The sequence below is a fragment of the Eurypyga helias genome, unplaced genomic scaffold, assembly GCF_000690775.1.
Source record: "Eurypyga helias isolate BGI_N326 unplaced genomic scaffold, ASM69077v1 scaffold13645, whole genome shotgun sequence".
Classification (NCBI taxonomy): Eukaryota; Metazoa; Chordata; class Aves; order Eurypygiformes; family Eurypygidae; genus Eurypyga; species Eurypyga helias.
The window spans coordinates 3,359-29,934 of record NW_010252155.1 but is presented as its reverse complement, the minus strand read 5'-3'; the positions used below and the strand labels follow the sequence as shown (position 1 = coordinate 29,934).

At 42.7% G+C, this 26,576-nt stretch overlaps 1 protein-coding gene across 1 annotated transcript in view; it reads right to left on the bottom strand.

Moving 5' to 3' along the window:
- LOC104504548 (protein FAM13A-like) overlaps positions 1 to 11,802 on the bottom strand; it is a 37,886-nt gene extending 26,084 nt beyond the window's left edge. Inside the window, 6 exon segments of the mRNA XM_010152271.1 lie at positions 1,922 to 1,964; positions 2,652 to 2,728; positions 5,564 to 5,750; positions 8,565 to 8,744; positions 9,783 to 9,850; positions 11,722 to 11,802. Of these exon segments, the coding sequence (XP_010150573.1) occupies positions 1,922 to 1,964; positions 2,652 to 2,728; positions 5,564 to 5,750; positions 8,565 to 8,744; positions 9,783 to 9,850; positions 11,722 to 11,802 (636 nt within the window).
- Positions 11,803 to 26,576: the final 14,774 nt, after the last annotated feature.

Here is a 26,576-nt window from a genome sequence, read left to right as displayed (position 1 = left end):
GCTCTGCCGCCTTACTCCTGAGTCACGCCAATCCCCCTCTACGCTTGTTGCCATGTTGGTGCCAATCTTAAACACCCTGCCCTTAGCAAACCCTGGGCACCAGAAACCCGTGCTTTTCAAAGCACAGTGTTCATCCTGGAGCGTTGCTACTTCCACGGGCAGATGATGAAGGCTACAAAAGCACTGAAAGTTCATTTTGACGTGTATTTTAAGGTATTTTCACTGCCTCATGGAGACCCTGACTGCACAACCTGTAGCTATAGCAAATTCCAAATACCTTTCCTGGTATCTTCAGACAGGTTGAGGAAGAGCAAAGACTAAGAAAGTCCCTGTCCCTTCCTCATCCTGAATGATTTGTCTGTGATGAAAGGTATGTGTTTCAGCTGCCCTAAGCAACAGGCTTCTGAGGGACAGGGAATGTAAAACCACCCTGCAGGAATGTTAACATTTTCTTGACCTTGTAATTCCTATATAATACAATCTCTGGATTAAGGCTATCTCTTCCCTTGCAGTTAAAATCCTAAATTTTAAAACTCTTCCTAAGGGGAAGTTAATTTTAAGATTATGATTTCATATTCAAATATACCTCTTACAGACTAATTTAAAAGCTTTATGGGAGTATTGTGTGGCATGGCAGTGACAGCACCTTCTCCACATGCAAGCAGGTACCTGAGGAACAAGGTATGGCAAAATCCACACTCCGGAAAACTCAACAGCTCAGGAGCGAGTGCAGAACCATAAAGGATTACTGACCCTCTGGAAGTGGGAGATCCATCCAAGCTCAGTCAGAGCAGGGATCAAAGGCAGCACTGAGCACCCCTTGCAGAAGTTACATGTTTTGATGCCCCATAAACTTCTGCAGCTACAACACAGCTGGTCAGAGCCCACCTGTTAGCAAGTGAATCTCTGCCACCTTTCCTGCTACATGGAAATGATACCTACAAGAAAGGAAGTCTTTCAAAGGCAACACATGCATAGTGGCTTCTATTTAGAAAACAAAACATTCCCCCCCCAACCAAAACCCCTGAAAACCACACCCACAAAACCACCAACCAACTCACCAAAACAAAAACCAACAGGAGGCCAGTTTAAAAATACTGTCAGCACTCAGTTAAACTCCAGCCAGCCAAGAAACCAGACACTGTCCACAGCTCTTTTACTGTGCTCCTCTAACAGGAGTGCACAACTGTGGGAGAGGTGCCTTGGATAACTCCCCAGTATTCTAAATGCTTGGCTGTCTAGATGTGTTTCAAGCAAACCCAAAAGTAGCCGTGACTTCAAAGTGTTCAAGCAAACCCAACCCCAACCTTCACTTTGCTGAACAGACAGATGAAAAACACCATAAAGTAAATGCAGGAGCTGGGTGCTGAGCAGAAACGGGAAGTTGGGGAAAAAGTTGTTGGCACCGATGTCACACCTCACCTCCTGACATCCATCCCAGCCACCAATCCTTAGAGAGAAGCAGGAGATGAGCCAATTTGCTAAGACAAACTATCACAGCACCTGTGTCCAAAGGCAACAGGCTGCATTGGGAAATGATAAATAAAAGACTAAATTGATTTTAGAGAAGTCAAGAGAGACAAGCTAATCTCACTACCCAGGGAGATAACCAGTGACACACACACCAAGGCAACTTGGTGTCACTTAAACCAAAGTGCTGACTTCAGTGATGCTTCCCTTTTTGGCAAGGAGGGATTGAAGGGACTGAAGCAGACGCTTTCAGACTCCTCAGAGGTTGACAGGGTCCCTAAATTATGTAAATAAAAAGCAGAGAGGAGGGAAAGCGAAAGCAAATGCTGACTCCATTTCTCCGGGAAAAACAAAATTTCACAGAACTCTATGCCTAACTACTTGTTTCTACTCAAAGAGCTCATTGAAGAGCCCACGAAACTGAAACACGAAACAAAACAAAAATACTAACCTGAGAGTGCCTGAAAAAAACCTCATCGTTTTCACTTTCTTTGCTACAAAAAACAAGAACAAACCAACATATTACAAATACAAAACCAGACTTGTAACAAAAACCAGCAGGACTTTTGCACACAGAGGTTTACAGATTCTTGCTACTGCTGCACACTTGTTAGTCCAGTCAGTAAATGAAGGGACACTCTGGGCTGCAGCACTTCAGGCTGCTAAACTCTAACTATGTATTTTGCTTGCTCTCAGGAGCTATTTATGAAAAACAGTGTCATTCAATTTCAATGCCCTTAATCCAAACCAATACAAGCCTCCCAACAAACATAACTGTGGAGACAAATTGTCATCTGAGGTGAGCAGAGGCGGCTGTGCAGCTCTCACACAAGAGCAGAACACAAAGAAAAGGTCTGGATTCCCAACCCAGAGGCAAGGTGAGACAGGCTCTGCAGTCCCCTGTGTGGAGCACACTGGTTCAGGTGCCTCAGAGCTGACTGCTTTTCAAGTCTGCACCATCAGCATATTCAGTGCCATTCCCAACAGGTTGGGAGAAGAGTCTTGGTGGTGTATGGTGCCGGGCAGAGCCCACACAACATATGCCGTGCCTCTATACAGTTCTACTTTGAAATGAAGGATCTGCAGCACAGCTAAATGTCTGTGGTGGAAGATCTCTTAGGCTGTATTACAACACAGGGAAAGTAAAATATATGTGTATTAAAAAAATAAAATAAAATCACCTTTCTTCAGATAAAATTTCCATGTCATCAGGTCCATTTCTGTCTATAGGCCTGGATGAGCTAAAGTTTTCCATACTCTGTAATACAGTAAATGTTAAAGCAGTTAAGATACAGAAAAGATTCAAGCTGTGGGCCATTAAACAAATCAAATACAGAAATATCCACAGGACTTCTAGCAACAAGGAAACAATCCTGTTCTACTCCCTGCTGCACATTTATAACAAAACAAAACCCACACTTACTGCCTATAAACTGAAAAAAAGAAAACCCTGCTCACTGCTTTTTCCTCAAATGACCTCAAAATGCCTAACAGAGTAATACTGCATGGTACACCTCCAGTTTCCATTTTACAGATTGACAGACAGGCTGAGCTTGAGACCAGCTCTGTGGTGTGTACGAATCCTGTAAGAGCAGGTACCAAAATCCACAGCATCTTCCCAAGAGGACTCCTTATGCTTATCTTGGAAAATACCAGCCAAACCATCCCCTAGTTCCTTCTTAAACAGGCAGAAGAATGCAAAGACTGCCATATGCACAGAGGTCTTGCTAAGTTGTGCTGATATGAATGCAGAGCAAGAAATTCAGTTTGGCTTGGCTACCATTAGGAATATTAACGCTGTTGTCCTTCAAGAGCTTGAGAAAATACCATGAAGACAATCCATGTTGCCACTTTGGGCACATGTCCAGGAGGTTTTCCACCCTGGTTTTAGGGCAAGTCCCTCTTTAATAGGAGGAAGTCAGTCAGCAGAGTGGAGCGTTCCTGCCCCAGCCACACAAACTGCGTGCACAGCCTTCTTAGAGCAGTCACTGGCCTCTCTCACCTTGCTACACCTCCAGACCCATAAGGTGACACAGCTCAATAATTCCATCCTTGCATAATGTGCTTCTTCAAGTCCTACTGGTACCTGGCTACCGCATCTCTGAAATGCAGTTACAAGCTTTTAATGCTTTGTGGTTGGTTTGCTCCGGACAGTAAGCGGAACTGACAGTTTTTCCACCACTGACTTACGCTTCTGAGTCAGATGCAATTAGACAGCTAAGAGGAAAGCTTCCACTTACTGTCCTACATACTCTTTCAGGCTTTGAAAAGAAGGCAGGCTAAGAAAAAGGTGGGTAGAAAACAGAACATCACAAACTTGTTTACATGACGAAACCCTCTTAGTAAATGCTAGGGTGCAGGTTATGTCCTTTGATACTCCAGGCAGGTAGTCTAATTTGGATTATTATTTAAACTGTAAAGATGTAGCCAAAAGAAAGCTAAACACATCCTGCTGGCAGTCTCTGAAATGCAAGCATGAAATAAGCACACTCATGAAAACTTAAAAAGCAGCCTTTGCTCTTCAAAAAGAGTAGAACCGTGCTCTCTGCAAGCCGTTTTGTAACGATGCTCCCAGTTGACAATCCCACCGCGACACTTCCTCTAGCAAAGCAAGAGCCACACTGATGGTCATCACGGTCAAAGTGCTTCTCGTGCAAGGTTAGTCCATTTTATGTTCCTTTCAGCCTTTGCCCCTCAAGAGATCCAAAAATGACGGGCAGGGCGAAGTCCAGTGGACACAGCTAAGTTTGAGGACATTTCTTCTGGGCATGTTTTAGGACTTCAAGAATGTTTTCAGGTCCACAGCAAAAGTGGATGCTTCTGTCAGTCTTTACTTTCCCAAATCCTGAATCAGATTCTCATTTACATTTAAACTGCTTTATACTCCACAGGTACAGAGAAGAGGTGCAGAAAAGAGTGTAAACACTTGACCTTTGCCTATCTTAAAGTTCATTGCTACAGGCAAAATGAGCGTGGGTCTGTCTGTGCTGTTTCATGAAGTATCACATGAGAAGGTTACGGATATTAAGCACTAAAGCTAAGCACAGCCTGCAATTTTTGGCATCTTGCCTTCTTTTTATCACAAAGAGAGTCCAAATCTGCCTCTGTCTAGAATCTCTGCACAGGGAAAGAACATCAGATCAATGCAATTTTGTGACCTAAACAAGTCCCAACACCATGTCACATTAAGAAGGAACTCACAGCAGGCTCTTAAGTTATTCAAGTACAACTGAAGGAAATACCCTATAGCTTGGAGGGTCAGTCTTTTCACACAGCTTTCACTGTTACTAGTAATGGTGTAATGCATGCCTGGTGCCAGGCACTAGGATGCATATCCCTTCTGCCACTGTACTGTACTTCACTGCAGGGTCTGCTTACAGCTTCAACTGCTGACACTATGATCAGTGTCTGGTTTGGTTGAGAGGGAAGGAAGGTGCATCAGCTTGTAAAAGTTGGCAAACTGCCTTTTACTGTAAAGGTCCCACCAGAATATGCAAATTCTACAGTATTCCAGATTTTTTAGGACTTTGTGTCAGTGTCATCTACTTCCTCAGTAAAAGGTAGCTAGAGGGATCATCTTTTGGACCAAGACACTCCAAAGTGTTTTGCAAATTGCAACCGCCACAGTCACACACAGACTTTATGGAAAAGGCATAAAACACTTTTGTCATCTCATTATCAAGAAGTCACTTGCGATCTACAGTTTCAGAACTTAGCAGGAGTATAAAAATATACTTGATCTAAACATGTGAACCTACATCCGAGGTTCCAACCTCCTTTCAAGACTTCTGAAAGACTGGGAAGATACTCACTTCCCTTTTCTCCTTCCAAAATGCTCTGCTGAATTCAGAAGAAAAAAGCAAAAAGCTGTCGAAAAAGAAAATTACTATGGATGGAGTAAAAGGATCATAGCAGAAATACGGGTTCTCAGTTGCCTCAACACCAAGGTTACAACTGTGAGATCCAGTGGTCCCCATAGTCCAAAGTAGCCACTTATGCTTGTACTGTAGGCAAAAATGGCTACTCAAGGGAACCAGATGCTCTCTTTCCCACCCTAGTACCAGGTGTGAAATAGTCCAGAATGCTGGCTTACCACAGGACTGTCCTGGTTGTCATTAAGCTCTGAAAGCTTGGTGCTGGATTTCTGCCGTTTTGGTTTATTCCTTTCATTAAGGTATCCGGAGCTGTTGTCTTGTAATTTTTCTACTTCTTGAGAAGACAGAATACAGTCTTCAAGATTGCTGAATCCAGAGGGAATGTTTTCTTTGTTTACAACTTCCCTAAAAAGAAAAGGAACATTAGAACAAGAGGCTGTTTAAAACACTTTCCCGCTACATTCAGGATAGCAATAGAGAAATGCATCATGCTGACTGCTGCAGTTCCAGCAACATCTCCTACACCCTACAAAACCAGTATCTCTGGTTCTTCCTACTGCAGTGAACAACACACACTGCGCAATGCTAGATCCCACTGAGAAGTGAAAGCCAGGTGCATACACCTCAGGTGAGAAAGCTGTGAGGATCAACATTTAGGACTTGATTCATTCCCACTAAAGCCAATGCAGAGAATCCCATTGACTTCACATGGAAGCTGGTCTAGCTCCTGGCTGTCTGTGGTATTTTTATAGAGAATACGCAGCATATTTTCCTTTGAGACACGTGCTTTTAAATTTAGAAAAGTGATTCACTGCTGCGGTCCAAGGATCTCCTTTGGTGCCTGACACTGTATAATCAGTTCTTCTTACTCGTATTCTCAAATGCAAGAGCAGAACTGTGGTGCTTTAGCCAAACGCTTGACTCCTATTTGGGAATTACACAAAACAGAAGAGGGAATGCATCTCTGCTACAGCAACACACTTGCTAGGACAGAGGACTGTTTGCTATGCTGGGAAGTGAACAGGACAGCTAGCTTTATGCCATCCCGTGATGCGCTAGCTGGCACTCTGGGCTAGCAGGGTTTGTGCATGGTTTCCAGCAGCCTAGCGCGTGGCTTATCTTGCCCTGCACAATTAGCCTGCTGTGCCCTTCAGCACGCAGCTTTCCCTTCACACCTACTTTGTGCAATAATGAAGACGCACATACGTAACACATCACTACGTTATGGGAATGGGAGGAACACAGTGCACCTTATTCTTCACCGTCCTACCCTGCTGGAGGATACAGGCAGCCTGCCTACACTTGACACAAAGCTAGAATGTTTGCTAACTGTTGTATGTGTGGCTGTCTTACAGTGCTGTGTGACTGCAAAGCCTTTTATCAACAGCAGGAGAATTTCCCTAGACTTGCACTAGTGTGACAAGAAACTGGTTACTCTGCAGTATCTGGACAGTGTTTTGCTGATTTTCTAGATTGCAGATCTCTAGATTTTGTTGGTGGATGAGAGATACAAAGAAGTATTATAAATCTATGATCAAGCTTCTAAGATAACACATTTGCCTTTGTGGAAGTTTTTACAAACCCCTGAGCAGACCAATAACATATACATAGCTTGTAAAACATGATGTCTGCAAAGCCTGGGTCTTCACATATGTGTGTTTATCACAAAAAACACACTTCCTAGCTCAAGTCCCATCTTGTGACATTACAAATCCACTTGTGATCCATCACAAGGCAAGGAGATGAAGTCACTACCAATCAAAACAACAACAAAAAGAAGTTTTGAAGGGAATTCCCAGTTTTGATAATTCACCCGCAGTAGTTCTTGCAATCCCACCTAAGGGAACCAGAGGAAGCAATCTGAACCCCATCCAGCTTTCAAAACTTCCCATGTGCTTTAAATCCTTGGCTCCAGCATTATGGACCGAACCTGAACAACTGCGTCAACACTGTCTAGAGGCAGCTCTGTAACACAAAGTTGAAAAAAAGCCCTGCAGTACTATATGCTTTCAAACACGTACACTAGCCAGTCGTTGACCTACTTACCTGAGAAGCCTGTCAGCAGGGCTACTAAACAAGAAAAACGACTTCAGAGTTGCTGCCAGATACTTTGGTGACTTGCAAGTGCTGGTTTCCCAGTCCATCTTCACAGCGTATTTTCATTCACTATGGAAATGGCTTTTTATTTTCTAACTATGGATTTTTTCTTACAACAGTAGCACTGACACATTTTGGGAAATAGCATGGCTGCAATATTAACATGAGGTACTACAGGTTTTGCAACTGTATAAAAGTGGTTTTATATGGGGAGGTGGAGATCCAATAGATTTGGGGAATTCAGTACCCAGAAAAAAACAACTAGAGAGAAGATGTTTATTTTAGAAACTAACTTGAAATCCTAGCAATCCAATACCACAGTGAAGTATAAACACTCTTTACATGAACTAGTGCTGTACTAAAGCTAGACATATGTGTAAGCACTGATTAGATCATGGCCTTGCAAAGTCTGTAGTTACTGTTCCTCCAAGATAGCTAAGCCCTGGGCAAGTGTTTGTTAAGGCTGTGGTGGTAAAACCTTTGTACGACACAATATATGCCACAAACAGAGGAAAAGTGGGTATTATTTTTACTCTTTGACATTTATGAAACTCACCACTAAATCATGTTTAAACTTTGTGTAACAGTGTGAATAAAAAATCCTTCAATTCTGTTTTATCAAAAGGAAGATTTTTCTATTTTCAGAAGAAATCCCAGGGCTCCTCAATAAACCCAAACATCAGCTGTGCCTCCACATACAAAAGGAGAACTTGCTCTCATTTTTTAAGCATTCTGAATTCAGAAAAGCATCTAAACCAACGTTTTTATCTAAAGAAGGTTACAGGCAGTAGGGTCAACTGCTTGGGGATTTCCACTGAAGCAATAAATACTGTAATTAAACAATTCCAAATACTGTAATTAAGAACTCTGCTACACTGTGTAAAAAGCAAGGATTCTTATCATGCTTTGCCCCATTCCGTGACATCTAATAAACTCTACATTTCCCAGCTCTAACTGATGCAATGGAGCTCTGCACAGGCACTGCACTCTGCTCTGCACTTTCAGCTCAAGGCAAGGGCCAGTGCATTTCATAAAAAAACTAAGCATCGCCTTGATAAGAGGACACGACTAGGGTACGCTTAATCAAATATACTTTCCAAAACAAAGAAATCAGGCTCGTACATGTCTCTGTTTCTCCGGGCTTCCTCCTGCTCTTTGTGGTGTCGCCTCCTCTGCCTGGCAGACACATTAGAAGAGGCTGAAGATGTTCCCGATTCAGAGTCCTCTGAACTCTGGCCGCCTGAGCCATGAACATCAAAGAGATGCTGCTCCACGGCTGAGCGGATTGTCTTCTCTAAATACCTGTCAAGCCGAAAAATAAGGTCAATTGAGCTCAAAGACTTTGTGGAGCTCCCTCTCTGCAACAGTAAAGCAAGCAGGGGTATTTGAGGTTTATTTTTTACTACAATGGCGAAGCAGTATAGAATGTCCTAGGACTGTGACATCTGCAAGAGCTAAGGCAAAATCTACAGATACCCTAATGTTCAGGTTCCTCAGAAGAGCTGAGCCTTCCCAATTTATCTTGCTCTTTTTATTTCTGGAGATGTTTAAAGCTTCAGTAAACCAGCTAATTTCACTTACTGCAACTATAGTTATCAGTGCCTAACTTCCACCCTCCACGTTAACAGGCCTTCACCTGACAAAATTGTATTTGATACCCAGCCACGCTGACACCGGTCAAGCCTCTTGTGCAATACAAGCTCAGTAAGGCAAGATCATCTGCAAGAAGGTGATTCACTGCTGTCTCACAGGGGGATGAGAACACACAAACAGTACCTCACTACAAACTCCTCATGTGCTTAACTCTGCGACCAAGCACTGTTCCGTGTTCATGCTGTTTGCGCACTGTTCTTATGCCATGAGTGCACCCACAACCACCCTTACTTACTCTGGTGTGAGATCACCATCACACCCACTGGCAGTAAAAGGGCATCCACACAAGCCACAGCAAGGAAGCCTCTGCAGTTACATCAGTTAAAGGTGTGAGACTACTTGAACTTTCAACGCAACCAAATCACCTTCATTTTGGTACTGACATTTTCTTGTAATATTTCCTTCCTTCATCAGAGAATAACTTTATGGGCAAATTAACCTTTTTTTTTTTCTTTCTTTTGTGAAAAGGTCATTTGGAAACACATATTTGTACATGCCTGTCCCATCCCTGTTTCTTGCAAAGCTTTAAACAGTCTGCTGAAGAATGAGTTTTTCAAACACGCCTGTCCTAAGTCCATATACAGCTTCTAGGGCTTTTTCCATAATTAAAAAAAAGTTACTTGCCGGATTTGCTAGTTAATTTTCAACTGAGTAGCTATGAGTAGAGGAACCTGTACCTGGGCTGACTTCTCCAGAGAATTTACAAAAGCTGTTGCTAAGTTGATATAGCTGTAAGTCTGTTGAGACTGCAGTTCCTGAAAAAGTCAAAAGATCTTAGCAACTGCAAAAAAACACATGGTTTAACTTGGCAAGTATGTCTGTGTTTCGTGTATTGGCAAAAATCAGTTCTGCAAACCCAACAGCCACTGGGAATTTCCAGTTCTGGCAAGGGAGCCAACTCGTTAGCTCTGTTGCTCGCAGTCATGGTAGTGGGGTCAAGGCCCATTCTCTGCTGGGATGCAACAGGGCGTAAAGAAGAGCGAGAGGATAACACAGTGCGAATGGCTTCTCTAAATGTGCAACTGCTGCCTAACCGAAACATTGCAGGCACAGTTCGAGGAAGGAACCAAGGGCCTGAGAATTTTTCAGAGGGAAGTGATTTATTATCATTGCAAATGGTTTGGGAAACACTGTCCTTTTCCATTTGTGTAAGAACAACCCTTAAAGAGAAATCAAAGAATAACCAGCAATACTTTATAAAGCTCCAATATACAAAAAAGTAGCTACAAAATCGTAAAGAGTCACTTATAATGTTACTACTGACTTGTGATACATGGGCACTGTGTAAAAGAAAAAAAGAGGAGAAAGTTAGATCTAATTGTCACAGTAAGGTCTTAAACCTCCTTGTTCTTTGCAGCACTAAGATTTAAAGGTCTGAGCTGTCTCAACAACAATTGCATGTGCATGCCATAAGTTTTCCCCTTAAGGAATTTTTACTCCCATGGTGATGTGGCGCATTTTGACAATGCCAATATCCTCAAGAATTAATATCCCTGTCATTCCCTTGCAGTAGGCCAAGTCCTAATGGAAAGTATTTTAACCTCAGCATGTTGCAGATCTTTCTGCTTTCTTCTGAGCTTTCTGCTACTGCAGGTTGTTTTAGCCTCATCATCAGGCCTTGCCTTTTGAGTCTGACTTGAAAATGTATATGCTGCGAAAGGGGACTTAACATTTAAGAATCTTTAAATATTAAGGGAGGACAGACACAAAATACATGCTTTGCACAGTTCTCCTCCTGCCACTCTCTGATATTCACGTTCTTGGCTTCACATTTTAAAAAATAAAACGTATGGTCTCTTCTTTCCCTTTTCCCTCAGTCTGCTTTCATGCTCAGGAAGAGCCGACACTACTGTAGGCGTCACTGCTTGCTGTTTAAAGCCTTTCTGAAAGGGCTGACGTGCCATCTCACACAGCCATCACTGTTTTCCTCCCTCTGCCAAGCTGAGACCCATCCTGCTCCCTCTTTTCCCCCACACTGACCTGGCTCTGCAGGTAAGGTGACACTTTTTGCCTATTCATCCCTCTTGTGATTTTTCATTAAATGAAATCAATTACAGGCCTAGGGACTTCCTTTTGATTTATCCCCTATCAGCAGAGGAATTAGCAGTACAACCAGTTAATATAGCCCTATAAAATGGCCCTGTGTGGCCAGGGTACGAGCCAGGCTGGATGCAAGATGTGCTTCCTGCCAAAACAGCCATTCATGGCTGTCAGTCTTTGCCAGTTTCTCCCAAACCGTTTCAGTGCAGAAGAACCAACAACAGCAGACTTCCCTTTGCTAACCAAAGGCTTCCTCTCTGCTTCCCTCGAATATTTCACACTTCACTGTCTAGGTCTAAAGCTAGCTGAGAAGCTGTAGCCCTCTCAGATGATAAACACTCTGTGGCTTTCCTGGGACGGTGTCACTTTTATGGCGCTGAAGGCAGGTGACAGAGGGCAAGAAGGGTAAACAAGGGCCACTACAGCACGTTTAAGAAAACCAACAGAACAGACTACCTCGTGTAGTGAAGCACAAACCCCACAAATCCCCAGCTACAAATCAGACTTGCAATATGTGTCAGCTTCCTTTGCCTAAGCCAGCATGTTCACCTCAGAGTGGGTAAAGCTGCGTGCCCTAACCACACACATCCCTTCCAGTTCCAGCTTCACTCGGTGCTCATCTCGGGAACAGAGCCCTGGAGCAGTAGCATGCCATGAAAGCAGTCATGGATTTGCCAGTGTATCCCACATTACTTGCACACCACCTGAGCAGCCGTGTCATTCAGATGATTTCATGAACAGGAGACATATGAACAAGTATCACTGCACTTAATATTATGGACATGCAATTTATGCTCCACCAACCTTTTTTACACTGAGGAAGTTCACATCCAAAACAAACAGCGGAGGGGAGAGAACTACACGTGGCTTTAGGATTCAAGCCTGCCAAGGGACAGAGCAGGAGGTGCTCGAGTGTGTTAGCAAAACTCGGGGCAAGGCACAGCCCTGGAAGGATTTCACAGCCCAGAAGAACAACCAAGCAGGATGGGTGTATCCTGCAGGGTTTTCCAAACTTCTTGGGTGGCAGAAGTCGCTCTGCAGTTAGATTCATGCTTCAAGGAGCAGGCAAGCCAAGCCATGCCCGGAAGAGCCCTCTTGGCATGCCCCCTGTGCAGGCAGCTGCCTCAGCAAGCTGCCTTGTCCAGTAAATCACCAGACAATGGGAACTCCTGCTCTGCTTAATTATTTTCTCCTTGTGTCTGCTCCATTTCACTGATACGTATGGTCAATTATCTCCACAGCTAGGTTATCTTTATTAAATTACGCAGCTGCTGCAGAGCACGCTGAGAAACAGCGACTTTAGACAGAAATTAAAAGGTTCTCCTCAGGTGACAGAGCAGCAGGAGAGTTTACCAGTGCTGGGGACTTTTACTTTCAGAGAGCCAGCCACAAAGCCTGCACGGAGGCACACAGCTGTTTTAAGAGCTGTAAACTTTTGAACTGGCTCCTTATGACCCTCACACTTTTCCTTTTGGGAAGTCCGACCTCTAGCACTTCCCTGTGTTGTCTAACTTGTTTACCAAAGTCTTTCACTCATTTTCAGAGCTGCCTTATCAGCTCTGGATGATGTCTTGATTCGCACATAAGGTAAACTCTTTCTCCATGGCCTCTTCTCCTATTCCACTTCAACCTCAAGTATGGGAAGGTGGCATTTTCCATCACCTTTAAGCACATTAACTCTCCCCTGCCCCCCCTCATTAGTACTCTCTAGGTTTAAAATATATGCCCCAGAGTGAGAATTATTTCATGGAATATCTGCACCCTGTTTGGCCCTGCACTGGGCATTTTCTAACAGCAGAAAAATAACCAAGCTGGATATCAAACCCCCTCTCCTCTTTTTTTCATTCAGGGCACTATTGACCAAAATGTATTAGCATCCAGGTATTAAAAGAGCAAAGTAAAAACATCAACCAGAGCAAACTGGCTTACTAGCATCATATTTTCCCACATTGGGTTTTCATTTACGAAGTCAGTGAATTAATTCCTGACCATGCTTAACAGCCTAAATCATAAGCTATACTTGCAATCTGGAACAAAGGCCACTCATTGCTGAGATTTATTTACAACCTATCTGCTTTATTCAGGAAGCAAATTTATTTTCTCCCCTTGGGTTTTTTTTTGAGCCAAGCATAACAGTAAAAAAGTCTCAATAGATGCAAAACCTTTTTGTCGTTCCAGCAAAGTAGAGGATGTTTAAATGGCTTTGACATTTCAGATGAGAAATTTCTGAAATCCTCCCGAATATATTATTCCAACCCATGACCTAGGAAATTCCTTTTTCATGGGTATTTATATAGTCTAAACACAGCTCACTCTCCACAACTCTTGTGCTCTGCGACATGCAACACTGCAGCCTCACATGGGATCTATTTTAAGACAACTACTTCATTTGACACACATTCCTCAAAGAGAAGGATTATGTCTGCATATAAAACGTGACAATAAGAAGTTTAAAAATGAAGAGATGTGCCCTTAGTTACTGGGATGTCCCATCAGACAGAGGACACACTTTCAATGTTTTCTCTGCACCTTCACGCTCTGACAAGCCCAGATCCAACTATCCTTCCTTTAAACGTGGTACATTGTGCTTGACCCTACCACCCTACTGTGCAAAAAACTAATCCCACTGAAAGCAACTGTCTTGTTTTCTTCAGTATTCCTGCTGTTTTCCACTTGCACTGGGATCACCCTTCTTGATCGGTGCACAGTGACACCTACTGCTTGGAGCAGAGACAACTCCGAAAGGGATCCATAACCACCACTGGGTGAGTTTGGGTGGCTGTGTCTGTGCAGGTTCCTCCAGAGAGAAGGGAAATACCCGTTGAGGCGGCTCAGACCTGCACGGTAGCTGGACACTGTGAGTAGGGGCACCCAGCAGCCTGGGGTTTATTTTCAGCCAGTGCTGATGTGATGCAGGACATTAATGAGCATCACGCAAAGCAACCACGATCTGTAGAAGGGCCCAAAACTCCTGTGGGCCTTAGGACCTCTTACGGCACGCCCCACCGAGGAGGAAGCGGCCAGTGGGAAGGCGGCCAAGCAAATTTCTGAGCAGGCACAAAATCTAGAACCATTTCTTTTTAGTTTCTGCAGAAAATTGATCTGAGACCAGAATAAAACATCTTACCCGATATACTACAGGCTAAGAATACTTGAATTGCATTACGTAAGAAGAGTTGTCTCAAACAACAACTGTTAAAAGCAGGAACAGTCAGCTGTACTGAATACTGCCAACAGGATAGTAGTACTTCAAGAGAAAAGAAGTATCAAAACAGGTGAAACTGTCCAATACCTTGCCCTGCACTCATGGACAGTTTTTGGCACTGCTTGTGACGTCAGCTCTCATCCCAATTGCAGTTTAATGCTCTGCATGATAACAAGTAAGCTCCGCACTACAAAGCTTTTGGGTTTTTTTCCCCTGTAATATCACTCAGGTTTATCTCAGGGTGTACTCATCAGGAAAATCCTCTGAAACCATCTACGTGACGAATGTCAAATCTAAAGCATATACGCTGGCATGAGTGACATCCGTAGATTCCGTCTTCTAAAAGCTCATTGCACATGTTGAGTAAAAGTGTGCTTACAGGGAATTGCTGTTGCCAGATGCTGCTTCATTACCTGAAACCGCACACTGTTTCTCAGTACTGATTACTCAGAGCAGCTGGCATTCAGTCTTATTACAGAATTGTACAAGGAGCAGCGCTACACATTTTTTAACACAATCTCAACTCCCTTTACCACAAGGTTTCGGAACATAAATGCCCTTCAGGCATGACTCCCTGGAACAATCAAGGTTTTCCTCTTCTTTTAACAGTGCCGAAATCTCCTTGCCTGGTATCGCACACAGCTAAGCCAACACATTATCTTACCAAGGAGTAAACAGTGGAAGAGGAAAACCCTGGTCAGCAGCAGGTAAATGGATTCAAACCCCAGATCTCAAACTTGGGTCAAGCCCACCTCATCCTTGCAATGCCCAACAAAAGAGGGCTGCAGCTACAAAATTTCTAATTCTATGCCCGAATTTATTCATAGTGTGTTTGTAGACATTTGCTCTTGCATCAGTATTGTTACTTAACATAAACAGTTCTTCCCCTCTGTTTAAAACCCAGAGGGAATATGAGTACTTTGGTTCATTACTTATGGTAAATAAGCCTTCCCTGCTCCTTTATCATCTTCTTACTGTGTTTGCCCACTTTTTAAATCATCTTTGCAAATCTAATGCCATTAGAACATGAGTTACTGAAACTGTATGAGGCCTCATCCATACCTCCTCTAAATATACTGAAAATATGATCAGAGGGCTGGAGCACCTCTCCTATGACGAAAGGCTGCGAGAATTGGGCTTGTTCAGCCTGGAGAAGAGGAGGCTCCGAGGAGACCTCATTGCAGCTTTCCAGTATCTGAAGGGGGCCTACAAGGGTACTGGGAGAGGACTTTTTACAAGAGCCTGTAGTGATAGGACAAGGGGTAATGGGTATAAATTGAAATCAGGGAGGTTTAGATTAGATATCAGGAAGAAGTTCTTCACAGAGAGGGTGGTGAGGCACTGGAACAGGTTGCCCAGAGATGTCGTGGATGCCCCATCCCTGGATGTCTTCTAGGCCAGGCTGGATGAGGCTTTGAGCGACCTGGTCTAGTGCAAGGTGTCCCTGCCCACGGCAGGGGGGGTGGAACTAGATGATCTTTAAGGTCCCTTCCAACCCAAACCATTCTATGATTCTATGATTCTATGTGATCACTTCAACTTGAATATTTTCATCCCATGCCTTCCTTCCATCCCTTCACAAACAAGCATGCCCATGTCCTTTTCTTCCCAGGCATTTCCAAATGTGAGTAACCCCCATTTCATGTCATGGATTTTCATTATTAGTCATGACATATGACTTCATTACCTATCTTATTATATTTCATCCTATATTATACATTTCAGGCTTATCATTATATATGGATATATATCTATCTCAATCATATCTAACTGTCATATATTTTCTCCCAGAGGACATCCCCATCCCATTCACCCCTAAGCATCCTAAGTTTCTGCTATAACCTCAATTCATGAGCATGATTCTATTTTATTATGCCAGTGGATATTAAATGAAAAAAGTCCATGACACTTAAGGAGCTTCACTGCACTAGCAATCTCCTTCCTCTCCTACCACCAATACCTATAGGTTTCACCCCTTCCCTACCCATCTTAAGCTCTAGTACTAATGCCCATTTTCTCCATACAGATGGCATGATATAAAGCATTTTGCTGAGATAAGGTAGGTTAACTATGCTCCTTTTCTTCCTCGCTCTGGAAAGTGTTATAAAAAAAATTTTGGTTGTATCAGTACCACATCTCTTGACAAACCTGTCACATTTTGCCTCATTTACCACTTACTCTCGTACTGTTAATGACCGCTTATTCCCTTAAAGAGCAGCAGTGGTGATTAATTTTATACTTGGTCATGATTTTCCCAACGTCTAAAGAAAAAAAACCCAAAAACCAAATCCACAACCCTAAATCAGTGCCTTTTTAAGAAACAGCGTTTTGGTGACATATTGATAGTTCTAAGTTAAGACCTCAAGCATTTGCCTTACTGTTAAAAATAACATCCAGGGAAACAGCTCCATTGCTAGCTGACATGGTAAAGCACTGAAGAATCAAGTTTCTGGTTTGTTCCTACCAAAACTGGTTTATGGAGGGACACAATGCTCCTTCAGATTGGCAAAAGCCAAGTATTAGGCAGTGTTTGGAAGCTAACAAGCTCTCAATTAGAGTTCCCATCTAATTAACTCATTGTATAATTATCTATATGGAACTACTGTATAAATGCAGGAGCGACTACTCTGTACATACACACTCATGATTCACTTGAAGGTTTACTTGAACAGTATTTCAAACTATGTAAGTGTGGCTGGTAGCAACACAGACACATTTGACCATCAGATGGCTAAAGCAGACAGCCTCCCCTTCCTCTTTCATAGTGTGATCATGTACAGCTCTGGGGCAACAATTAGAACATTCAAAGTTGCACAGAAAAAACTGGCCACCCACTCAAGTTCTCAGTTGTTGAAGCACCACGAATTGCCCAGCCAGCACCACTCTCCTGCCAAATTAACTGCACTTGGCAACTGACCTCAGGAGTACACATTTTGGATGTGTGATAAATAGCAGCGCGACTTACAAGCTGTTAGCTTTATTTACAAGTAATTGTGTCTCAGCAGTTACAAAAGACGCAAGCTTGGCATGAAGCCTTGTGGTGCAAGGTGTGCTGCTCTCTCTCCTCCTATTAGTCATTTCTTCACTTTCCAACTATGTGTTTATTCCTGACTGTTGTTCCCTTCCTATTTGCAAGATACTTTCCCACAGAAAGCCATCCCTTCATTCCAATGGACACACTCATTCTTTGTTCCCCATTTTAATATGCCCACATTGCTATTTAAAATTTCCAAACTTGCTTCCTCCCTCTCAGAAATGTCCTGCTTTGATATGAGTTTCCTCAGGTCCAATCCTTGCTTTCCATCTCCTTGGGATCCTGACATGGTAAGCTGAACAGAATTTCCTTCCTAGATCATTTTTCCATAATCCAGGAAAGGGCTCGGAATTTCAGTTTTAAGCAGTAAGATGAATGGAAATGTAATGAAAGCCTACAATCATTTGAAGGTCACATCTAGCCAGAAAGGAAAAGAAGGGGACTATTTTCAAGGGAAAGACAGGATGAGGATTTAAACTGCGGAAAACTTGTGATGGGAACGTATGCAGCTACAAAATAATCTCCCAAGGGAAAAGGCAGAATCTCCTTGGACAGTTTGGAGCTTTTGAAGCACAGACAAGGCAACATCTGCACAAATAACACTGCAGGGAATGATGGTGAATCAACAGAAAGGCAGACGTGACCACTCAACCAGACCAGTCCACAAACAGTTCACTGACACACGTTTCTGCACAGTTTTAATGCAAGTCTCCATACTAAGAGTATGCATGAAATGCACACTTTCCGTAGCTTGTGTTTAAGAAATTCTCTAAGAAAAAAGCCAAGCTACAAAGCTAAATAGGCATATACGCAAGAGAATTAATAAATTCAAGAGATCGCTGTGAGAATTCCAAATATCACTGCTCTCTCAAAAACACCACAGGGATTTCTTTTTATTTGTTTAAGCTCCACAGAGATCAAAGAACCCAGTTATAATATCTGGCCCTTCCTCCTGTTCATCCCTTCACTGTTAATTGCCCTGGCTCCTGTTCTTCCACTAAGTATAAATGAACGCACTGGAACCGAGCCTCCTACTGAAGCAAGCAGAGCAAAACTCTCTCTGATGTCAACAGAATGAGGCCACTTTTACAAGCAGTGACTTTGCCCTCCAGTTGGCAAAACAAGAAACGCAATTTGTCCAAACGTGGCGCCAGCGCCATTCCCTCCAGGCAGGCACGCTGTGGCCCCAAGCACGCGTGGGCTTCTCCGGGCTGCAGCAGAGGAGCAGTTGCTGTACAGGCTGCTGACTCTACATCTGGTTCCTGGTTTCTTTCTGAGCAGCACACGCTGCCCCTTTCTCAAAGTTTATGGCAAAAATCTCTCCTGTGCCCACAGATTAGAAGTTACTCATGACAGGCATCTAAGTTACATAATGAACTGAAGAAAAGAGGAAATGAATGTCCGCCTTCTAATTAAGGATTTACAAGACTACATTAAATCCTGAGCTTCCTATCTAAATACAAAAAAAAATTTCAATCAAGTTTGTAGCCCTGAAAACTCATTCATCCCACTAACTGAGCAATAATTATGAAGATTAATCTTCAGTTTGATTAGTCTGTTCAACATTTCTGGCATCGCTCCCCACATTTCATTTCAATAACAAGCCAATCCCACATGGAAAAATAAAGAAAAACAGTTGAGTAAATACCTCACATAGAAGGGTGACATAGGCCGGTCATCATCTTGGGAGCTAGGAATAAAACATTTTTTAAAGTTAGTATGCAGCTCTGTCTTATATATGCAGTTCATTTACAGCAAGATACTCAGTATTAAAACCCAGAGATAACAGAAGTGAAACAGTACACCTGTTACAGAGGTAACACTTAGGTCTGTTTCATCCTCTGGTTGTACTCCCAGAAAAGGGCTCTAAGTTACATTCCTTAAATTCTAAGAACCCAACTCATTTCTCAGTGTCCACCAACGCGGTGTAACAGATCTCCTGCTAGACAGCCAGGAGTCACTCCGTCTCTGCAGCAGTGCAAGGAGTATTCCCATAGCAACAATAAAGTATTTTGCCAGCCAAACCACTAGAGCCTTTTGCCGTCTGCCGTTCCAGAATTAAACCACCTGCCTATTAAAGCAAAAGTTGAGGAAAAAAAACAAGCGACATCTTGAGAGACCAAAGAAACAGCCACAGGTATACGCATGAGGCTACGAATTCCCTGGTTTTATCACTCCTGTGGAAAGCCAATTTGACTATGCCAAAATCTCCCCAGGCTTGAGATCACGGGCTGGCACGGAGCTCCCTTGACAAAACAGTGTTTCTGTGGTCAACTGACCTGGCCCTAATGTAAGTACCTGGTGTGTGGCCGACCAGTTCCCTGATCCAGCTTATCATGCCTGGGCTGGCACAGGGGTAAGAAAGAGCTGCTTGGGCACTGAAGCTTAAAGGTGTGGTGGACTGATGGTTTCAGTCCATCTAATACGGTGCCGCTACAAGAAGGGCTTCAAACGAATTTCACCTAGTCATTCCAACCACATAAACAGTCTGCCCTGCAGAGTATTTAAGCATTGTAACTCTCCAAAGCCGTACACTCGCCTTCCTCCAAGCGCGCAGGAAATGCCACCAAGGTCGAGTTCGTCCCCAAAGGACGAAATTGGGTCCACTGAAGAGCAAGCAAGTTTTCCAGAAAGACGAAAAGATGGGAAGCTGTGTAAATTAAACAAAAGCAGAAATGATAATGTCCCACAGACACTGGAAACCAAGCACTTCCCTGCTGCTTTCTTGCTGCTCCAGCAGCCTGGGACTGAGACAGCAATTTCCCACAGGTACTCAGCCACAGGTCCCGGGGCACTGCCATGCTGTGAAGGCACCCGTTGCTTTTGAGCTTGTTCAGAGGATGAGACATTATGGCAGAATGCTCTGGGAGAGGTAAACTCAGCTCCGAACTCAAGTCACTTCGGGACTTTGATTGCCCCGACACTCCAACCAACTCCAACAGGGACATCAAGCCTCAACAACCTTCCAAAACCCAGTCTGAGCCCATTAATCTCTTGTATCTTGAAAGATTTTATTTATGGGTTTACAAAAGCTTCTCTAAGCACAGAATAAAGGGGGGAGGAGTATCTCCGTGGGTTTTGCAGCTAGAAGATGCTCCCTCAGTTCCGTCAGCAAGACAAGCTGAAGCTGGCCCACAGCCGGGTGAGCACCCTGCTCTCACACTGAGTACAGCCAGAGGCAGATTTGGCTCATTTTGAACCCAGCCAACATTATAAAAGACTCACAAATATGAACCCCAAATTCATCCAGGGGGCAGGAGCATGAGGGAGGAGGCAGGATGCAATGGATTCAGGAGGGCAGACAGACCAACAGATAAACAAGCCAGTGTGCCACAAAAAAATCAAGAGGTTTAATTCTGCATCATTTCAATCCCCTCACTGTGGTACGCAGAGATTCATAAAGAGACAACTACAGACACCTACAGAAAAGGCCTTCCAGCACATCGCTCTGGAAATACCGATTCAAGGGTGAGAAAGAATACCAAAGCCCAGAAAGAAGCTGCTTCCAAAATCAGCACAGTCTGCCAAAACCTGCACCAACTCTGTATCACAACAGTGACTGGACAGTTCTCGGCAGCCCTCTAAGACCGGGAAGACAGCTGCTGCTGGAACTTTTGCTGCCACTTCCACAAGCCCACCTTCAGCTGCTGGGCCAGCTGCTGGAGCCAGCTGCAGCCGTCCACTGTTGTGGGAGCACCGAACACCACTGTTGGTCTCCTCCGAGCCCTGTCAGACATAGGGCTGACAGGGCCTGCCTGCAGCCAGGTAGGTAACACAGCTGCCTCTCCTTAAGCTGAGGCACACCATCTTAAGAGGCTTTGCAAGGAACTGCTACAGCGCTGAGACAGCCTAGAAAAAGTGGAGGGAAACATCAGTCATCACTGCCCTTCCCAGAAGACAATCTGCAACAAAGGCACAGGTAAGAACCTCTGCCAGGTACAGATTTCTGTGCATCAATGCAAATTCGAATGCCAACACCAAACCTGCTTTGTGTACAAGTGGCATTTGTCAAAGCCACACCAAATATGATTTCTTTTCCATCATAAAACCCCTTCCTCATCTCAGGATTTGTAATTAACTTCCAAGTCACAGAAGCACAATGATACTGAAAGAGCACCAATAGCTTTCTTATATTCATACTCCTACTAGCTGCTCTGACAGATCAGATGGAAAAGTGGTATTCAGCAGGGGCTCTAAAACCTCTTGCACTTCCTTCCTTTTCTTCCCCAGCAAGCACAATCGCTCCTCCACAAGCTCAAGCAAGTTCTGTATCTGTTAAACAACAAAAAAAAAATCCAAATATTTTAATAATGCTAGCTGGGAATGGGGGAGAAAGCAGCTCTAGAAGTCAGAAACCAAGTATCAGTTTCACTGATATATTTCAAAATTTCACATGGTCAATAATAATTGTAACTGTGCATAATCTCTGTAATCCAACAGTGCTTTACAGTTTGACACATGTAGCACTGATGTGTAGCTTCATCAGGGATAAAAAGCTCCAAGCTAACTAGTATAAAATCCAGACTTTTAAGAAAACCATAAAAATCTTTTACCTTCAAAAAAAACCCCAAAAAACCCAGAACACCAAACCTCCTGCACCTGAGTAAAGCACATTATCCACTTCTCCCCTAATCAGTTCAAATCTTTCCCTAACTTCATGCATCTTAGTCAACTCATCTGTGCAAGCTAGAAGACATGAGCTGTGTAAATTAGGAACAGATTTAAACCAGCTATTCCACATAATTCACAGTCCCTCAAATTAGACGAGACCACCAGGCCCTATTGCCATCACTTAGTGCACAAGGATCCTGTTTTGTTTAAAATGCCTTATGAAATAGTGAATTATTTGTATGGTAAGGGAATACACTGATGTGCTTATATTATACACACAAGCACAGATTAGTGTAACAAAGGAAACTAAAACTGTGTATGAGAGGTTTAAACCTGTGTATATCTAAATCACGTGGTTTTGGATAAAAGAGGCAAGCAAGAGAAACGTACAAGATATGAGTCATAAATGATCATCAGTTGATATTGCACAATAAACAGACTAGAAATTGCTTTAAAACCTTCCACACAGGATTCTTTATCGCTATCACTCACACTATGCTGATTAACAACCAACTGCTTACTTGGTTTTAAAACACCCTGTACTAAAGGGTTTATTAGTATTGCTGGGAAGCCCTTTCAAAACAAAATGCTGCAAGTCATTAAGATATGCTTAACATTTTACTGTCCTGTACTTGGGCTGGATAATTCCTCCTTGATTAAAGGGATATATGACCCTTCCAGAAAGAAAGGAAAGCTTAATACCTGGCACAGTGACCTGGCAAAGTGAGTCAGCTGTCCACAGGATGGAGGGAACAAGTCATTCTAATGTGTATCTCATACACAGGTTAAATTTCTACTTTGCCCAGCAATATTTACTCATTAGGCACGTTTTTCAGTAAATTAGTTTTTGTGGGGTTTGGGTTTTTTTGTTGGGTTTGTTTGTTTGTTTGGCTTTGTGTTTGTTTTTAATATGCCCTCAAAGTTTTGTCCAGCTTTACACATTTTATGGCCAGAAAGCACTGAAAGGATGAAATAAAAAAAATGATCAGTTATTTAAACCACCACTGATTACCTGGCCAAGGAGGTGAGTGCAAAATACAGCAGTCTTTCATCTCAGACATATACATAGCTCCCCTAAGAGAAGGGATTAAACAGAAATTAATTGCTCTTTGGGAGAGCAACTTCACACAATCCTAAAGAACACCTAAGTAACTGATCACTTCCTTCTTGCTAAAACCAAAACAAGTAACAGCCAAACAAGCAAACAAACAAAAAAAAAAAGTCTCTTTATTTTATGGCTATAGAAGTAATATTGTAACATTTGTGACCGCCACTGAGCTAACAAAAAGGTTTGTCAGTCTGGAAGGAACGCCGCCAGTATCACCCACCAGTTAGTTTAGCGCACCTTAGGATTTTCTGGCACCAATGCAATGCATCCTTTCTGTCTCTAAAGAAGGAAATCTGAAGGCTTGGGCAAAGTCTGATTGTTCAACGATACGTTTCCATTACAGAACCACAGTTACCTTTTTTTGCCTCCCCTTTTGTAACAGGAATGTTACAGGCACCTGTTTGTCCATCGCACTCTCAAACACACAATGATGGTTTTCCTTTTTTCCTTTATACCCCATACGGTATACGGACATCCCAGGTCAGAGGATACCTTGGGGCCCTTTCCCTTATTTTATTTGCACTTAATTATCAGCAGTTCTTCCACCCTGGCTTGCTGGCACTGGAACCTCTGTTGTAAAGCTACCACTGCTTTCCTACTCCACTTTTCAAAAGTTAAAAGGAAGATCAGTTGATTAAATAAAAAAAAAAAAAAAAAATTTTTTTAGGGTTTTTTTTTTGGGTTGGGTGTTTTTTGTGGGGTTTGTGTTTGTTTGTTTGTTTTTTTGTTTTCTCCACAGTCATGAAAATGTAGTTTGACTCAAGTGTCAACATTTTGCACCAGAGATGAAGGGCCTAGACACTGGCAGGGTCATGCTGCTCAGCCAAGGTCATGTTTTCCTAATGCCTTGCCATAGGCTCTATTTGTTCTGACCTCCAAAGTCAGATAAAGAAACGGCTCACTTTCTATTCCACCACAGATATTCTGGACTTCAAAAGAAATTAACTATTTTTTAGTGAGAGTATTTTTTTTCAGGCAATGAGATTGCTGCTTCTGATTTTAATGCACTCAAACTAAAAGGCATTGAAAATTCACTGGCATCAATTACTAATGATATCAAAAGTTAATGCAGTTTTTGGGGGGAGGAGAAGGAAGGCTAAACTTGGGTGACTGGTTAAGACTTCAAAGTTATCTCCCTCTGGTTTTCTTCACACCATTTAAAACTGCCATACCACCTTGGATTAACAGGCACGCCATTTTTGCAACTGCAGAAGATTTTAACCATGTTATTTACTGACATTCAACATTAACAACACCAAAAACAGCTTCAAGGAAGCCTCAAATTTTGAAGCCATAGTAGTGTTTTTTGCTGAATGTCTTGGCGACAAGTTTTTCTGCACTTACTTTTTTCCTCCCAAGCCATTTCCCCGTAAAAGTTATTTCAACCTTGCGACAAATGCAAGATTGAAACTTCTCATGAAAATTTATTGCATACTTATTTTCTCAGTAGAGTGATATACTCATAGTTCGTGCTTCACAACAGTGGGTAAAGGGTAATGTTTGTGCAAATGAGAAATAGCAGGCAATATAAGCTTCTTCCTTCGAATAAAGCAAGAATATTGAGGTATGTTATGCAAAAGAAGAAAGAATAATGCTATCCTTGATGCAAGAGCAAACATAAATTTAATCTAACATGATAACACCGTGGTGATACAATGGTCATCATCGTTGAAAGTCGGCACTTAACAGCAATTCTTGAGCAATGCCACCCTTGCTCTACATCCCTAATCAGAGGACGAGGGAGAAATGCACTATATAGTAACTGAATAAGAAACAAATGCTTAACACCTATTTCTCTATGAGTTATTTCCATGCAAACATTTGTATTTTCCCTGAAGAGTAACTTTTATAGTCAAAACGATAATGTGCCATTTCAGATATTTATCTCCAGTCTTCACAGTAGTTACATTTACACCTAACCATGCTTACCACTGAAACCAAGTTACACGGGTACTTAAACATGAGCTTAGGCTACTCACCAAATGAGCCACACGTCAAAATACAAGGCAGACAATCTGGCTTTTTTATTCTGAACTCACCTACTCTGCAAAATATCTCCAAGAACTTGGGTGGGGGTGGACTGTTATTGGTTTAAATATTAAACTCCAAAGGATCCTGCCATCTTCCCCAAAACTATTTCTTCAGCATCGTTTTTCCTAAAGGTCTCTCAATTAAGTTATGTCTTAAGCCTGTGAGATCACAGTGTGCAGCAATGGAACTGCAGGGTTGTAGAAAGGGACCTCTTTGGGGGAAGAGTCCTCTATTAGCCTTCCAAAAGCATGAACTTGTGGGTCCTGTTTTATCTGGCATTCAAAATGCCAATATTACTATTTCACAGAGACAAGATGAGGGGTATAGGACAGATCGCTCTCTCACACACCTGAGAAGCATGTACTATTTCTCGTTCTATTTCCCACGGCCAAGATTAAGGTACAAGCACTCAAGCCTAGAGCACACACATTTTCACCCTAGCAAACACTGACATACGACACAGCCATACACATTGTGAATACTCTGCATTGTCCACTGCACAGATTGTACGTAAGGGGGCACTGACATTGAGGCACACTGCCTGAATGGGAAAAAAACCCCCACACTAAAGCCTTTTTGCACACCTCCTCCCACTTCAAAGCAACATCAGGGAAATAGAGGCTATCCCATGGCAAGCTGAAATGAGAACTTCTTGCTGACTAAATGCCACTGTGAGCAAGAGGCTGATTTTCCATTTATATTAACATATCTGAATCTACTGGAACCCTTGACAGCATAATTTTTTATAATTATTTTCTACTCACTATCCTCCTGGATTGCAAATATGTTTATCTTTTATAAAATGACGTCAAGGTTAAACAGCTTGCTTTTGTTGTTTTACTTCTTAAACTAGTTGGGGCTTATTATGAAGACAGGGCAGCGTCTTTTCTTCTGCCTGTGGTTTGGCAATAGTCCTCACAAGGATAAAACTAGAAATGGGTCAGAAAGAGGCGGAATGAATGTACCAGCCAAAGTCTCACCTCTTCTCAGAATTTACCAGTGTGAAGTTGTGTAACACATGCATACCTGTTGCATTATAATGATGAAGAACTGTTACTAGGTAACCAGCGATTTCGATTTCAGAATTGTTTGCTAAAAGCTTGCATGCTTCAAATAAAGGTATCTAAGAGCCCAGTTCTTAGGTAAATACTCATATTTTCTTGCTTAACCAGGTGGACACCCCAGAGGCAAACACCATGGAAAATTTCATCACTGATTTCCTCTTTTAGTCAGAGCCCTCCCTCAGCCCACCAAGTGGTACCCAACATGAGCTTCCACAGGTTCCTGCACCCCTCATGTCACAGCTGTGACAAAGACAGGGTATCCAGCTGTGGGACAGATATGAACCTGGAAGGTGAAAAATCCACACAGTGTTTTGTAATAAGCTACGACTATGACTTGAGGAAGATGAGAACCACAGGTCTGAATTTCTCCTCAATCTTACACCAGAAA